Raw genomic sequence first — 15413 nt, 5'->3', positions numbered from 1 at the left:
GTGGCCGCGCCCCCGCCGAGCCCTTTGTTAAGCCCCTGGGTCCCCACGCGCCGTGGGTGCGCCCAGGGGACGCCCGGGCGGCCCCGGCGTCGCCTCTGCGCCCCGGATGGCCCCAACCACCTCGGGCGGAGGCCCCGAGCACGGGGCAAAGCCAGGTTCCCAGCTCTTCGGGGAGAAACGGCCTGGGCCACCTCCGGCGCTTCAAACCAAAGGCACAAAGGGGGGCCGGGGGCCCTGTGGAGGGCGCGCCACCGCACAGGGGTGTCACCACTGGGCTGACTCCCCTCCTCCTCTCCATTCCGCCTCACCAGTTCCTCGTCTTTTTTTTCTCTCCTCTTATCCTCTGCCACGTTCAGAGGCTCAGTGGGTGGGAGTGTGTGTGTGTGTGTGTGTGTAAATGTGTGTGTGGGGTGTGTGTGTGCGTGTGCAGTTAGGTGGAAATTTCATAAGAGTATGTCCCACACGTATAAACTTGCTGGGGCAAGGGAGGATGCTCCCCAGTAAATGGACTGGTGGGAGAGTTTAAGCGACTTATTTGGGAGGAAATAGGGGGTCAGATTTGGTCTAAGTGGAACATCTGCAAAACATTCAGGCAGCTTATTCAACAAAGAATCTAGCCATTTATTGTAGAAATAATAAAAAGCCACTAATGATTATGGTTCCCACCCCTTCCCCCAAAAGGCCAAATCCTAATGAAATAATTCAAAGGTAGGCCTCATTTCCTAATAGTGGAATTAAACAACAACAAAAAAGAGCCCAACTAAACTTTCCAGCTCGGCCTTCTTAAGGGCCTGGGAACCTTGCTGAGAAATTAGGTAAATAAAAGGCGAGTTGGAATTTCTGTTGAGCTGAGGCTGCAGTGCTCTGACTAGTACATAGTTCCGCCTTGACGTGCAATTAAATTACAGTAAATTCCTCTTTAAATAATAAAATTTGGAAGACTCTTCAGGATTCGAAGATGTCTAGGGTTAAGTAGCTTTTAAAATGTCAGTTTTTAAATGGCTTGTGCAATGAATAGCTACCTTTAAGTCCTAAAACCATTATAAATATGCTATACATCTGGGTGCCAGTTTATCTCTCCATATTTCTTTTTAAAATGAGGAAAGCATTCATAAAAAGCTACTTGGCACACTTTATTTTAGGAAAGCAGATGTTAATTTTTTCACGTATCATTTTATGACCAAGTACATGTGTAACGTTGGAAAGCTTCCAGAACGCCTCTATTATTTGCGAAATGACTGTTAGTTGAGGCATATTATTCTCAGCCTAACCACGGTATAGGTTATATCAATAAAGTAAACATCTGTGATTTTTTTTCTAACCAGAGGAGGGGGCATAAAGAGTTACTATAAGCAAGGGGGGGGAGTTTGGATAGGAAGAGCACACCTGCGTGGTGGCAAATAGGATATTTATATTGTTCGGTGTAAAACAAAGTCCCTCGGTCGGGCACTCGGGGATATTTACATGGCGGGAGATAAAGTTGAAAGCCTTTCCTGGCGTGCCAAATGGGATTCTCCCTGTGGCCTTCTGCGTGGCAAGATAACAGGTACCGAGCGCTCCTGGCGGCGCGGGGCCTCCTCCCGGCTGCCCCCCTTCCCCGCCGCAGCCCCAGGCCCATCCCGGGCGGAGCCAGGCGCTCAGGCTCCAGGAATTCCCAGGCACCGCGGAAATTTCAGCGGGGTTCCCAGCCTGCAAATGTGCTCAGGAAGCGTCCTCAGTTGCCCTGCGTCGCTCGAGGACGCCGGCGCCCGGGATAAGCCAGTGGCGTGATAATTAATGGAATACAATATTTATGGTCCGAGGTATTGACTCAGAGGCGAGCGCGCCGTGTAGACGGTCCATGGGGGTCCGACAACGGGGGGGGGGGGGGGGGGCGAGTGAACAAACATAATGACCGTGGTGCTTATGTCTATCCGGTTGACTCACTTAAACCCAAGGTAGGTAGCATCGTGATCAACATTAACATCCACCTAGACAGACCCATGGCCCCGCTGCCCTTTCTGAGCGCCGCCCTTTGCAAAAAGGCTAGAGAGGAGGTTTTTAACATAAAATGCTGCAAATATGAAAAATAGGTCACCAATAAAATTGGTCTCAGCATGGAGCGTAATTGCAACAAAGTGCCGCCGAGTAAAACCGAGGAGTGAGCTGGCTGAGGCGGCACAGTCGCGAACCATCTGGTGTGTATTAAAAGTGGTGCTGTAAATATTGCTGAGAGCTAATGCATTATCGGCGTCTATAAGTGCACGGGGCCTGCGAGCTTTCCATATGGTAGAATATGGAGAGCCGGCGACAAAGGTGTCCTCCCAATCACGGGCTTCCAGAACGTTGTTTTGCCCACTCTTTGTGGATTGGGGGCCCCCCAAAAGTGTGGGAGACTCATTCTCATTCTCTCCCCCACCCCACCCCCCACCCTTTCCCTCTTCTCTCACTCCTCTTTCTCTTTTTCTCTTGCTCTTTCTCCCACCTCCCTCCTTCCATCCCTCCTCCTCGCTCCCTTCTCTCCAAGGGGATAGGGCAGGCAGTGCTGACGTCACATCACAGCAGTAAAAGAGAGTAACTGTTTCAGAGAGAGAGAGAGAGGAAAAAATTCATCTGTTTTTCATCAGTGCTAAAGTTTTGCCTCTTTAATAGATAGGAGCTGCCGGCCCTGAGTCCTCCTTCTGTTCTGAAGCTTTTAACCACCGCTACCCGCTTTTGGGGGTGGCCCAAGAGGTGGGGAGGTGCTCTTCATCCTGTGAGCCCAAGCGCTTTATACGTGGTTCTAATGCCAGAGTCAGCTCAAATAGATCATTAAAATAAGGTGCAAAGATGATGTCTTCTAGAGAAAGTTCACATCCACACCTCCCAGGCAGTTTTTGCCAAGGAGAGTGAAGGGTTCCTGGTTCCATGACACTTCTGCCTGGATTCTGGATCTCCTTCCTTTCTCTGGAGCCTGTCTCAGTAATTCCACCCCCCACACACCGAATCGCCACACACAGCACAGCTCATAAATTTCCTGCTGTCACATTACTTTTCTGGGGGCAAACAGAGTCCTCCTTTTCCTGATGATACCCCACATCCAAGAATTTACTATAATTAACACCCCATTTCCTCTGAACCCTCCTCCCCCTATTCCTCGGCTACAAGTTTTTACTCAAATTCAGTGCTAGGAAATTTCTGTGTTGTCCCACAGAGAGTTTTCTCTGTCCCCAAGTTGGTCTGGTCTGTTTCATTCTTCCTGTTCCATGTCATCCTCCCCTTCTTCTCGCCCCACCTCTCCCTCCTGTGTACATACGGTCCAAACCTCCAGCACTTCCAGTGTGGAGAAACCTGCTGGTCGTGACAACCCAAGTTCAATCAGCAAATAAATAAAACTCTTACTTTTTTTTTTGGCTGCCGGCTGCATTCCCCCTCTGGCCGTTGCCTCCTTTAATTATAGGAGCTATATTTCTTCCCTGGGAGACATTCGAGGGGATTTTTAGTTGGAAACTCGTTTCTGCTGAGTTATTTTGGAGCCACGACCAGTGAGTGAGTGGCCAGGACCCAGAGGCTTTGAGTGAAGTGCAGATTGAGACATATCGAGTTCCCTCTAAAAGGATCATTTCATGTGGGAGGTTGGACACAAAGTTTGCACTCGTGACTGGCATTCCAGTGAGAGACATGCATATTTTAAAACAACAAAGCAAGCTGGAAAGAAAGCTTAGGGGAGGGGGAAAAACTTGGAAAGAAGTTACTAAGTGACAAACATCTGTCAACATGGGATAATTTGTACACTCCAGTGTAAAACTATCTGCCTAGTTTGATGGAGTTCAAGGAACAGGATCTAGGAGAGCTAAGTAAATGCATATTTATCCCTGTGAGATATGGTTAAAAGACACTTTCCCCCAGATAGGTGTAAGGTCATTAAAACTGCATGATTGAGCGCCATTTAAAAATATTCCTTCCAATACTGGAGGCCTCTGAAATTGCATTTCTCTGATAATTCAAACAAATCCTACATAATTTTGAAAGGTGTACTTTATTTAAAAACAATGGAGAGCAATCACGTAATAAGCAGGATGTTTATTATAGAAAATAAAATGAATTTTGTCTCATCATGAAAACAAAACCAAGCAAAAGAAAGAAGAGAAACAAAAAGCTCAAACAACTCCTGGTTGCTACACTCTAGAAATCCTTAGCTGAAAGGACCCGCTTCATGTGTGCATGCAGACCAAACATGTAAACATCCACCCCCTTCGTGTCAACAAGGCGAAATGGCAAAATATTTTCAGAGGTTTTTTCTCTCTCGTTTAAGCATGGAGTTTTAACAAGCATATTACATTTGGAGAGAAAAAAGCAAAACAAAAAAAAAAGTTCCCTCTTCAGGAGGAAAGTTTTTAAAAGCAGAGCGAAAGATCAGGCAAGATCCTGGTGTGTCTTTTTTTAGACACTGAGTCTCCAACCACCACATGGAAGTTCAGACTGTAGCTTCCACCGAGAAATCTTTTTCTCCTCCAGATCTGAAGACAAAAGGAGAGGAGGCCTGGTGGTGAGCGGGATATCTCTGTTAGTTGTCAGCGCAGGTCCATGGGTTAGGAATGCTAATGAGCCTCTTGGCCAGCTGAAGACTTGGTTCCCTCCAGCACACCCTGACGCTCACACACACCCGGGCTCCTGCACGCCGCCTGACAGGCTCACAGACAGAGCCTCATGCACGACCCTGTCTCTCTCCCTTTTCCTCTGAGCCCAGAGATCGATCGCTGACCCCACAGTTGGGCCAACGCTTTATTTATCTGGCTGCGCAATGATATTATCAGCCTTAAACGTTATATACAGCAAATGTCTTCCTAAATCAACACAATAGGATAGCTTGCACAGACCAGACTGGTCTTTCTTAAAGAAATCTCTCTCTCTCTCTCTCCTCCCCCCCCCAGACACCTCTGCTCCTTTCCCTTTTTGCAACTGGAGGGATTTTAAACGCTGGGCTTGGGGATTTGATCCCTCGCATTCAGCCTTGGGATAGAGGAGGCCTCAGCAGACTGGGAGATGGATAGACACCATTATCCAGCCATCAGTGAGATCCCCACCAGGGGTTCCCTCCTCAGCCGGATCCTACAGCCTAGACCCGCTCTATTCACATGAACCGGATTTCTCAAAATTGAGGTAGAAGGAAAGGCTAGGGGTGGGGACTCTAGTATGCAACCTTGCACCGTGTTAATTGTTTTCTTTCCTCTCAATTACATTCATAAACCTATTTTCTGCATTGCATGTTATTTCTTTGTGCTTCAAAATTGAAACCACGTGCAGCGCTTTCCCCTCCGCACACACAATAAATGCGCGACCCCCTCCCCCAAGCCTTCACGCAACTATTTACATCTTGGTTACTCACTCTGCGTTCCGGCCCCGGGAGAAGAAATTGGCCCCATGGGACTAGGTGAGGGTTTGTGAAAGCATCTCTCAAATCCGTATCTTGGGCCCCCATCTCGGAGAAAGGCTCTTGGATTCGCCTCCCGCCCCCCATCCCCCACCCCCTCCTCACACAGGTGGTTGAGGCATACACGGGGAGAGCTAGCAGTGAGGACATTCAGCGAGAAAGGCACTCCGCGGTAGCGGCCGGGCCCACCCGCCACCCATCCTGCACCATGGCTTGCCCACCAGCCAGCTAGCCAGCCGGGGTCAGCTGTGATGGGGGCTCGCCTCTGCGCCCCCCCCACGCACCCTGGGCGCAGCAGACCCCGCGCTGGGAGCCGCTGTTCCCTGGGGAGCATTCCAGCCCCAGGTCCTCCCAGGCAAAGAAGTCCCCCCATAAATAAATAAATAAACTCCAAAGGGGGAAGGGGGAGCTGGAAAATGGATTCGCTGACAAGGAGAGATAATAAATGAGAGGCGCTTTCAGATAGATATCTCAGACGTGAAATTGCGCCCAGCTGGTTGTGTAAGCAAACAAATAGTTTCATGTTAGGAACTCTCAACTTGTGGCTTGATGAATAGAACACGACAGAGGTAAATGGGTCTTTAACTCATTTAGGAATACAACTCTTTGGCTTCCCAAGTAAAAGGCCCACTGATGCCACAGATCTCGGGCAGGCCCTTTAACAAGAGTTTCATTAGTCCTCACTTGTGTCCCCTTCTATGCCTCTCTACACTCCTCAGAGTCTGCTGTTTGCAGAGACTGTCAGGTGATTTGTTCCCAGGAGTCTCAGGAGCTCACGGAAGGCGTATCTGCTGTTGTAGGAGACCTGAGAGGTGCCTAGGAGTGGAGGAAGAGAAGGAGGATTTAAAAAAAAAATAAACTTTTTTGGCGGGGGGCACGCTCCAAACATATAAGCTCAGGTGGGCTCGGTCGAGGGGAGACTCCAGGTCCCCAGCACCCCTGAGCCCAGAGCTGGGCGGCAGGGCCTCTGGGAGCCCGCCAAGGCCCTTTGCGGTGGTTTTTGTGACGGGACCAATCCGAGGGACTGACTCCTCACACTCGGGATTGTCCTGGAGGGCAGAAGGAACCCACATCCCCACCCATGGGCTTTCACCTGGCCTGGCGGGGGCTTGGGATGTATATGTGGGCGCAAAGGTTATCCTTATCCTCCCCAGAGTCAAGTCTTGTCCCCTTGTGGCAGATAAGGTGCAGCCTCGGTCCCCAGCGATGCTCAGAGGTGAGCACGTCCTGAGATAGCCTTTCTGGTGTTTTCTGAAAAGCTTGTGGCTAAGGTCGTTGAAACAAACTTCAAAGCCTCTCAAATCCTCAGTTGTCCAGCAAGTGTTTGGGTTAGAAAAAGCAAATGTTTGACTTTTCTAGGTCATTGGTACTTTCGAGGAGGAAGTCGCCTAGTGTGGGTCGCTTTCCAACTGCTAAGATGTATTCCCCCTGGTCCTGGGGACACAGTGGATTCTACCCCTCTCAGGTAGCCCAGCCCTACACTACCGATTCTTTAGGGCTGCGACAGTCCCTGCAGGCACAGGCATGGCTACATCAACCTCCCCCAACAATTGTCTGGCCTATACCTGCTCATGGCCTCACACCCCAGTTCCATGGCTCCCCCTGGCGCCCGGCAGGAAGGCAGGAAGGTGGGCTCCACTCAGGGACTTCTTGGAGGCCACCCAGGTAAAGGGGGCTCTCCCAACTGCTCCACCTGGCCTCCGGCCCAGGACTTGGGCCACAGGGGCTGCCAGAGCCTGGCGAGACACAGGCCTCTGAACACAGGGCAACCTGGCCACTCCTGGGCCTGTCTCTCTACACTGCCAGGAGCCCCCAGCAGCCTCCCTCGGTTCTCAGCCACTGGTCAGCCCAGCAGGGATAGAAGGAGCCTTCAGCTCACAGGATCCCAGAGCATACTTCCCACTTGTCAGAGGGCACAACCCTTGGCTTAGACGCAGAGGTCTCGGCTGCTAAACTTCCCCTTGCTGAGAGCAGGTTCAATTCCTGTCCACGCTCTCAGAGAGTGGGAGGCCTCAGGCTCCTGCAGCCTGTCAGGCTGGCAGGGACACCCACAGGACCCCTGAGGGCCTGGGTGGCAGTCTGTTTCTGGATGAGATACGCAGAGACCTCTGCGACAACTGTCTCTCTGTGCACCAGGCAGGTGCAGGCCACCCCAGCCACCGAAGAGACAGAGGAGGAACCCACTGACATGTGGCCCTGGGGGAGCACGCAGCACCCCCTGGTCCTCTGTCCCCCCAGCTCCAGAGCCTCAGGGTCCCAGAGTTCTTAGACAGGGCCTGCGAGGGAGGCCGGAAGGCTGTAGGAAGCCCTGTTCTTCTTGTTGCTCTGTGCGAGTTGGTCCCGGACTTAGACCCAGTCTTAGAAAGGTAGCCGAGATTCCCCAGGCCATGGACAATGGATCCGGGGCCCCGTTGAGCCAGAGCCAAGTCACCACTGTCATCTCTGGTCACCGGGGCAAGCGGCGGCGAGTACATCTCGGACCTCGGCAACTCACAAGTGGATCTCCACCCTGGGCGCCTGGTGCTTGGGCCTCCATATTGAAATTAATTGAAAAATACGTTTCCGACCTACGAAAATGTTTATCTGTTTTCATCAGAGGGATCACACTGTAATGAATATATTTACATCTCATTTCAAGAAAGGCAGGAAAGATCGCTGAGCTCTGAGGCAGCTCGGCTCCCCTCCCCCTCCGAGCCCTGGCTGCAGCCCACCCCATCCCATCCCCATCGGGCAGCCAGAAGGGCTCCCTGACACTTCCTGGGAGGTGATGGGGGTGAAGTAGTAGCTCTCCCCAGCCCCCCCTGCCTTAGATGCCCAACCTGCAGGGAAGGCGAGGAAGACCCAAAGATGCTGTCCCTGGGCGTGGTGCGGAGGATGCGGGGCCCGGGAGGAAGGGACCGGGTCTGAGAGCCCTAGCTCGGGCTCCAGGCGGGCTGGGCTGCGAATCGGGGACCTGCGGTGGCGTCTTCACCGAACCCGTGGCGCTGCCCATGCTGCGCTGCACCCGGAATATTAAAAGCCTAAAGCGGGCTGGGGTGGAGAAGCTTGTGCCTACATTTGGTGGGGGGTGGGTGGGGGGACGTGGAGACTTCTAGATAGCACATTGAAAGCAAAACATTGCCAGTGACTTCTGAAAGTGAAGCTCTTGCCTCATGCGGGACTGTTGGGGCTGAGGAAAGGGGGAGGGGTGAGAGGTGTTATTTTGAAAGATCTGGCTTTATTAATACGTTAAGAAAGAGCTCCCTTGGCAGTGTATGTTCTCGCAGCGCCGGCTCTGATCCTATAAAACATTCATGCTCCGAAAGCTGTTGTAGAGAGCTGCTCCCCCCCAACCCCCAGCACGCCCGACGACAGGCCTCAGGGGTGGCTTCTGCCCTCCAAGGGCCACCGGGGCCCAAATGCGGCTTCAGAGGAGAACGCGCTCCAGCCGCGCTGCCTGACTCCCAGGTTCCGGGTCCACGCCCATAAGTGCCACTGAGGGGGACCTTCTGTCCACCCACCAGGGCTCGAGGACGTCCCCCCACCCCCGAATCCCCTGTCGTAGGGTCTGGAGGGAAGAACTAGCCACAGCCAGCTCTTCAGCGGACCATCAGGAGCAAAGCCAGGACTCAAAGCCGCGCTGAGGCCCCAACTGCGACCTAGGGTTGGAGAGAGGCGGGACCTGCCGGCAGCCGGTATCTCCCTGCGCGGGGCTCGCAGGTGGCCCAGCGGCCTCTCCCGCAGCCCCGCGTCGACCCTCCACGCCTCTCCGCGCGCCTCTGCAGCCCAGCAAGGCACCACCTGCAGTCATACCCTGACTCCTGCCGTCAGATTCCAAAACCAGCTGAGCCCCTGGTGCTGGGTGCATGGAGACGTCTCCTCCCCGACCCCGTGCACCACCCTGCCTGCCTCAGTTCCCCGTCCTGCTCGCACCCCACAGGGTCTCGACGGCTGAAGTCCGTGACCAAGGTGCCCTGCCCTCTCTCGTGGACCCTAGCCCACGCAAAGCCTGGCCCTCCGCATTTACAAAACCAAGGCTGTGGTTTTAGGAAATGCACCTAGCCAACTTCCTAATAGACCTTAAAAGTCCCACGTCCCGCTCCCCCCCAAAAAACCCAATTCTAACAACAGTTCAGTTGGAAATTAATCAGGAAATTCTCTTGAGATGACATCTATCAAGCAGCCAGACACATGGGTTTTGCTAAATTCTTTTATTTTTGTTTAAATTTTCACTTCAATTTTAATTCTTGAAGAACAGCCTCGACAACATATATCGCACTCATTATAAGAAGCAAAGGGTTATATCAAAAATTATTAGTATAGAATCACAGGAAATCTGGTTTGGAACCAGAAAAAAATACAAAACAGATATAGATACATAGACACAGGACACTTTTTTATAATTATTTGGAAAATGTTATTTTCCCCTAATTCTTGTTTCCTTTTTCTTTATGCGCATACGATGTTTAAATTTTACAAAAAATGAAAATAAAGACTAGTATTTTACAAAATGAATAACAATGTTCGGTGTGTGTATGTGTGTGTGTGTGTGTGTTTCTACATAGGAGTCAGTCCGCTTCCATACGCGCTGTTTTCTGTACAGAATATATCCACAGCCGTCCACATAAATCCTGGAAGGTCCAATAGTCTCCTTCTGTTTTATTAAAATTCTCACGGTTCTCTCTTCCAATTTTTTTTTCTTTTTCTCACCAGACAGACACAAGGTCCTTTTTTTTTTCCTTTTTCTTTTTTTCCCCCCTTTCCAACGTGCTCACAGATCTGATCCTAAGAGTCTCTTTTTTCCCATGCTTTGCAGCTCGGGTTGCATGTCTGCAGGGTGGGCTGCTCCTGCCCTGGCCCGCCTCCCCCCAGCCCGGCCTGCCTGGTCTGCCGCACCTCCGGGTGTCCCCTGCGGCTTTGGAGTCCTTGGCCCAGGCGGGTCCTCTGAGTCTCTAGGGGGTGGGGGTGGGGCAGGTGGGAAGCGCCCGAGGTCTAGGAGCACTGGATGGACATGTAAGGCCAGTTGAAGCTGCTCCCAGACAGTAACATATCGCGGATGAGAGTTTCGATGGGGGTTTTACCTACCAAACGCACGAAGAAGAGCTGCTCGATGACGGACGAGGACACCGTGCGCAGCGAGGGGAGTCGCAGCAGCAGTTTGCCGAAGCGGCTCGGCTGGTTGGGGTACTGGCTCCTCACATACTCCTCGAGCGCACACTGCGACTTCTCCTGCAGGCTCTCGATGTGGGCAGCGTCCGACAGGCCACAGGCATCTGCCGGAGTGGCCGCAGCAGGGAGAGACACGGAGAGGGGCACACGGTTAGGCCAGGCCGAGGGCAGCAGAGACATAAGCAAGCCATTTTTTTTTAAGGAGAAAAGGAAAGAGAAAAAAGAAATAGAGGGGGAAAAGAAAAAGAGGAAAAGAAAAGAAATCTTCCCTTCCAGACCTCCCCACTCCCTTCTTCACCATTCCCTTTCCCCCAATACAATACAAATAAAAAGAAATCAAACTCCACCAAGCCTGGAGCAGCTGGAGAGAAAGACACACATACAGAGACAGCAACCTTTCTAGGCCCTTTGTTTTTCCTCTCTCACCTTTGGATTAAATAATGTACAATGCTGGAACCATGTTTGCTGTGCACAGCAACCTGTCCTCGGCCTGCAGGGGAGCAGCTTTCTGTCTGTGTTCATTAAAGGGGGGGGACTCATGCCCCTTTTGCCCCCTCGTTTGGGGGTGTTCAGTACCCCTGAAGAAATACACAGCCTGGAGGCAGTTCTTAAAGGATTCTTGGAGTTCCCTCACAAACCCAAATGACCCCCAACCTGAAACCTCAAGGAGAACCTGGGCCTTGTAGTGAACACACGCAGGGGTGGGGGTGAGACACCCTGGGCCGGCAGTGCCTGGAATCTGGTCAAGCCCACTCTATAGCAATATAGGATTTGAGATCCACTATCTATGCAAGAGAGGACTCTGCGGCAAATCCTCGGTGAGGATGTACACATCTATCTGCACCTTAGATCAAGTAATTGAAAATTGGTCACATCTCTGTAAGCTATATGATAATCGGGAGGAATATGACTCAGTTACTCCAGGCTGCAGAAAGGAGACGTCCGCAGCACTCAGACACAAAGCTGGGCTAGAGGCAGCTGACGCTGCTGCTTCAGGACAGGGTTGGGGGAGTTGAGGGGGGCTTGGGGACATAAGCTTTCTGTGGCAGGACTAAGGGAGAAAAAGGCACCTCCACACAATGATGGCATCTCAGAACCTAGTACTTATCTCATGTCAACCAAGGCCCTTCTTGGTCCTCTACAAAGATTTCAGGACAGCAGATTACACTATGTCAACTAACTAGAGGCAAGCAGATAGAGGGAAGGAGGAATCAGAGGAGTGGAGTAAGGGCTTCCTCTTCGAGTTCAAATACACATTTGCTTCTTATATTAATAATAAATATTTAAAAAACAGGAGGATCACAGAGGAGCCCTTAGCCAGTCAGGAGGTTGGCTAGGGATCAAAGGCAGAGTTTGCTAATATATAGATCTGGGAAGAAATTCGTGCATGGCAGTGTCCTCAGAAGGACACTGTGTAATTGTGAATGGGCGAGTGTGACCCTAAGAAGACAGCAAATGATTCAAAGCAAAACCCGTGTCTGCTGAGTTTCGGAGCTTTATGTCCTTATATCTCCAGAACTGGGATTTACAAAGCATCCTAACACCTTCATCTACAAGGCTATGGCCTCGAGCGAAAATACAAATAAAACTAGAGATAATTCAAAAACTTCTGAGGTAAGTCCCCTTTGACCTCAGATACAGACTGGGTTCCTCTCAGATGTCTAATTACTCCAGCCAGCTGGCTGGGTGTATCCACACTGGCCTGTCTTGGGAAGCCAGTGAGATTTTATGGCTAGCAGGGCCAAGACAGGAGCTCTTTGGGGCTCTGCTGCCTAGAAAGGGTACCCTGAGGTCAGCCTTTGGCCCTGCCTGCTAACCTGGCTCCACTGATGACCATTCTGTAGACCCATATTTACATATAGCTTGCTCCACATGTGTTATCTGCCATGATGCTGTGGCTCACTCAGCCCAGACAATGCAATCTGAAAAGGACCCACTGAGACCCCAGCAGATTTTTTTTTTTTTAAAGATCCATATGGCATCCCCTCAGGTCAGTAAAATATTTATCTGATATTTACGATTAGAGTCCCCAGAGTGCAAGGGCAGTTCCTGATTCCCAGATAGGCCACTCTGAGAGACAGAAGCCCAGGAAAGGCTTGCCTGGGCTCTGTGCTGGCTGCTTTCAGCTCTTTCCTCCTTTGGAGGCGGGATGTCTGTTACTTGGACCTGCCTGCCAGGTACCAGCCAGCCTCGCTCCAGCAAGACTCTAGTTCTGGCCTGGCTTCCCACTTTACCCCCCTTGCAACAGGATTCCCCCAACTGTGGGCAGAAGGCACAGGCTCTCAAATCGACTGGGGGGTTGTGGTGACAAAGATGGGTGACCACAGGGTGCAATGCAGTTCATGTTTATGCTCCATGAGTTATATCCCAGATAAGAAAACGAGGCAGAATGTGCAAAACCCATGTCTCACTTTTTATATGGTCGTGTCAATGTGGGAACTCTCAATATTTCTTCTACAGTGTATGGAAAAGAAATTATGTAAATAAATAACCATTACTGCTCAGGCCCTCCTAGCTTAGCCTTTGTAGTGCAGAGAATGTATTTCATGTTGTGCATTCAGAAGAGTTTAGTGTTCAGGAAATATAGATGTAATCAGCTGCCATAACTAGAAATCAAAGTTATTATTGTGCCGAAAATGGATTTATTGTATTTATGTTAACTAGATGGCTCCTTTCAGAGAAGGTCCCATTTATTTGAAGGAATATTTAGGTGTATGAATTAATGATTTTTTTTAAAGTAAGTTCAGGTCACGACCTAGTCCTTGGATGCAGTCCAGAATATTAAGGATTAAACATACCATCCGGAGGCCAAATGTGAAAACCACCACGGGGGACCCCCGTGCCAGCTTCAAATACTTAGCCAGAGCAAACCACGTTGGACAATATGTCTAAAACTGTCTTTTCCATCACTCAAAGTTTGCTTAAAAGTTGGATGACTTTGAGAAGGCTTCCCATGAATTCCCTTCTGGCTAGCAATCAAAACAAGTTTAGTCAAAAGTGGAAATGTGTTGTAGGGAGGAGGGGGGGGTGAATTACTACTGACAGCTCTATTTCCATTTTCAGATATTCTGCTTGCAATTTTCCAACAAAATAATGTCATTGTTCACTTCTAGGCACCCCTCGCACCTTGACTACTTGGTTCAAGAAACTTCTCTGCAAAACTTTTGGAGGGAACACTTTTTGCAGGAATGTTTCAGGATGGAAATTTGAAAGTATGAATAATTCCACAATGTTTCCTGCAGCCTGCACTGGTCCTCACCTCTCTCTGGGAAAGGGCATGAGATTAGCAAAGTCAAGGGGGTTCAAAGAACCCTGGGGGTGGGGGGGCAGGAAAAGGGAGGGGAGACCTTTCTCAAGAGGACCTCTGTCCAGCCCCAAGTCACATTTCTGCTTCAAGACACCTCGCTGGAAGAGATTTGAAAACCCCAGCTTCCCTGACACTGGCTTGCTTCCTGATGAATTTGGCTAAAGAGCCGGGGAGGAGAGAGCCAGCCAGTCCCCAGGCCTGCCAGAGCTAACGCAGCCTGGTTGCTGCTTCCCAGGCTCTTTGTCACTTTTGAAAAACACGTTTCCATCAAGAAGACTTATTAAGATAAAATGCATTCAAACACCGAGGAGGCTATTCAATAAATCTTCCATTTGTTTTAAGGTTTGCACTTTATCCTCTTGCAAAGAATAACTCCCTCTCTCACCAGCAGACCTGCATTTGCACTGAAAGTAAAAGGGGGGCAGTCCAAGTCCATGGCTCTGGCCACCCTGCATACAAATGAGATGCTCTTGTCCAAATAAATTATCTGCTGTTCAGATCGATATTAATACTACATTTGCTACATTACAATATTGTGCAAATTTAAGAGTCATTTTAATACAATGTAAATACGATTCTTCACGCATGAAAGCCAAGAAATATTGATAGATTATACCATTGCTTACTGTTCAACAAGGCCTTGGGAAAGGGATTTTGCCATCTCTGCTCAAGAATGGTTTTAATTTGGCCTCTGGTGCGCCTGGCTCTAGGATAGATTTATTAGGATGGTTTATTTGTTCTCCGAACGGAGGAATTAAAAACAATGGTGCCAATAATGGTGGTAAAACTGCAGCTAACCCTGCTTACAGTGGGCAGGGCCCAAGACCCAGTCTAAGCCGCTCTCCATCCCCCACCAGCGTCCTTTCTGGCTTTGTTTATAATTCTCCCCATTACCTGCTGTCCCGGGTGTTTATATGTTTCCCTCTTGCAGGTTACAATAATAAAAGGCGGGCAGTGTTCTCAGAGGCTCAGACCAGAGCCCTTCAAAGGCAACGTTAATGCACTTTCCTGGAAGTTAATTTGAACCATCTATCATAAGAGAAATTGTTAACATGCATGTTACCACTGCCTACACTTAATTTGATATTTTTTAAGGCATTCTGTTAAATTTCCAACGCTGGTGTGCTTTGCATAGCCATGGGATTCATCCCCGGGCCAGGAATCCTCCCAGACTTATGGGTTCTACAGTATTGCTTTTGTTTTTTATCTTTCTTGTTTAGATCGAATCCGTTTTTTACGACCCTCAATAACCTCAGCAACTGCAAACATGAATGGTTTCCGATAAGGGAAAATCAGGCAGCAATAAAGCGGGATTATTTATGATTTATTTGTGCGTATTCTTCTCTTCCCACCTCTCCCTGTGTCTCTGTGTGTCGGGAAACTCATCCCGGAGCGTGCCACCCAGGGTAAGAAGCCACATTCCCACGTTCTCTTCCCTCCCTCGCCTCCCCCAGAAACGCTGAGCTGTGGCTCACACGCGCGCACACACACACACACGCACACCCCGCACACACACACCCCGCGCGCGCACACACACACACACACACACACACACACACACACGCG

General features: G+C 50.1%; 1 protein-coding gene across 1 annotated transcript in view; it reads right to left on the bottom strand.

Moving 5' to 3' along the window:
- Positions 1-9567: 9567 nt before the first annotated feature.
- LOC103249252 (COUP transcription factor 1) overlaps positions 9568-15413 on the bottom strand; it is an 8732-nt gene continuing 2886 nt past the window's right edge. Inside the window, exon 3 of the mRNA XM_021707473.1 lies at positions 9568-10693. Within this exon, the coding sequence (XP_021563148.1) occupies positions 10364-10693 (330 nt within the window). The 3' untranslated portion in view covers positions 9568-10363. The remainder of the gene's footprint in view (positions 10694-15413) is intronic.

Source organism: Carlito syrichta, unplaced genomic scaffold (genome assembly GCF_000164805.1).
Source record: "Carlito syrichta isolate Samal-C Ts95f unplaced genomic scaffold, Tarsius_syrichta-2.0.1 Scaffold118060, whole genome shotgun sequence".
In the NCBI taxonomy this organism is placed as follows: domain Eukaryota; kingdom Metazoa; phylum Chordata; class Mammalia; order Primates; family Tarsiidae; genus Carlito; species Carlito syrichta.
This window is presented reverse-complemented; position numbering and strand designations above follow the sequence as displayed.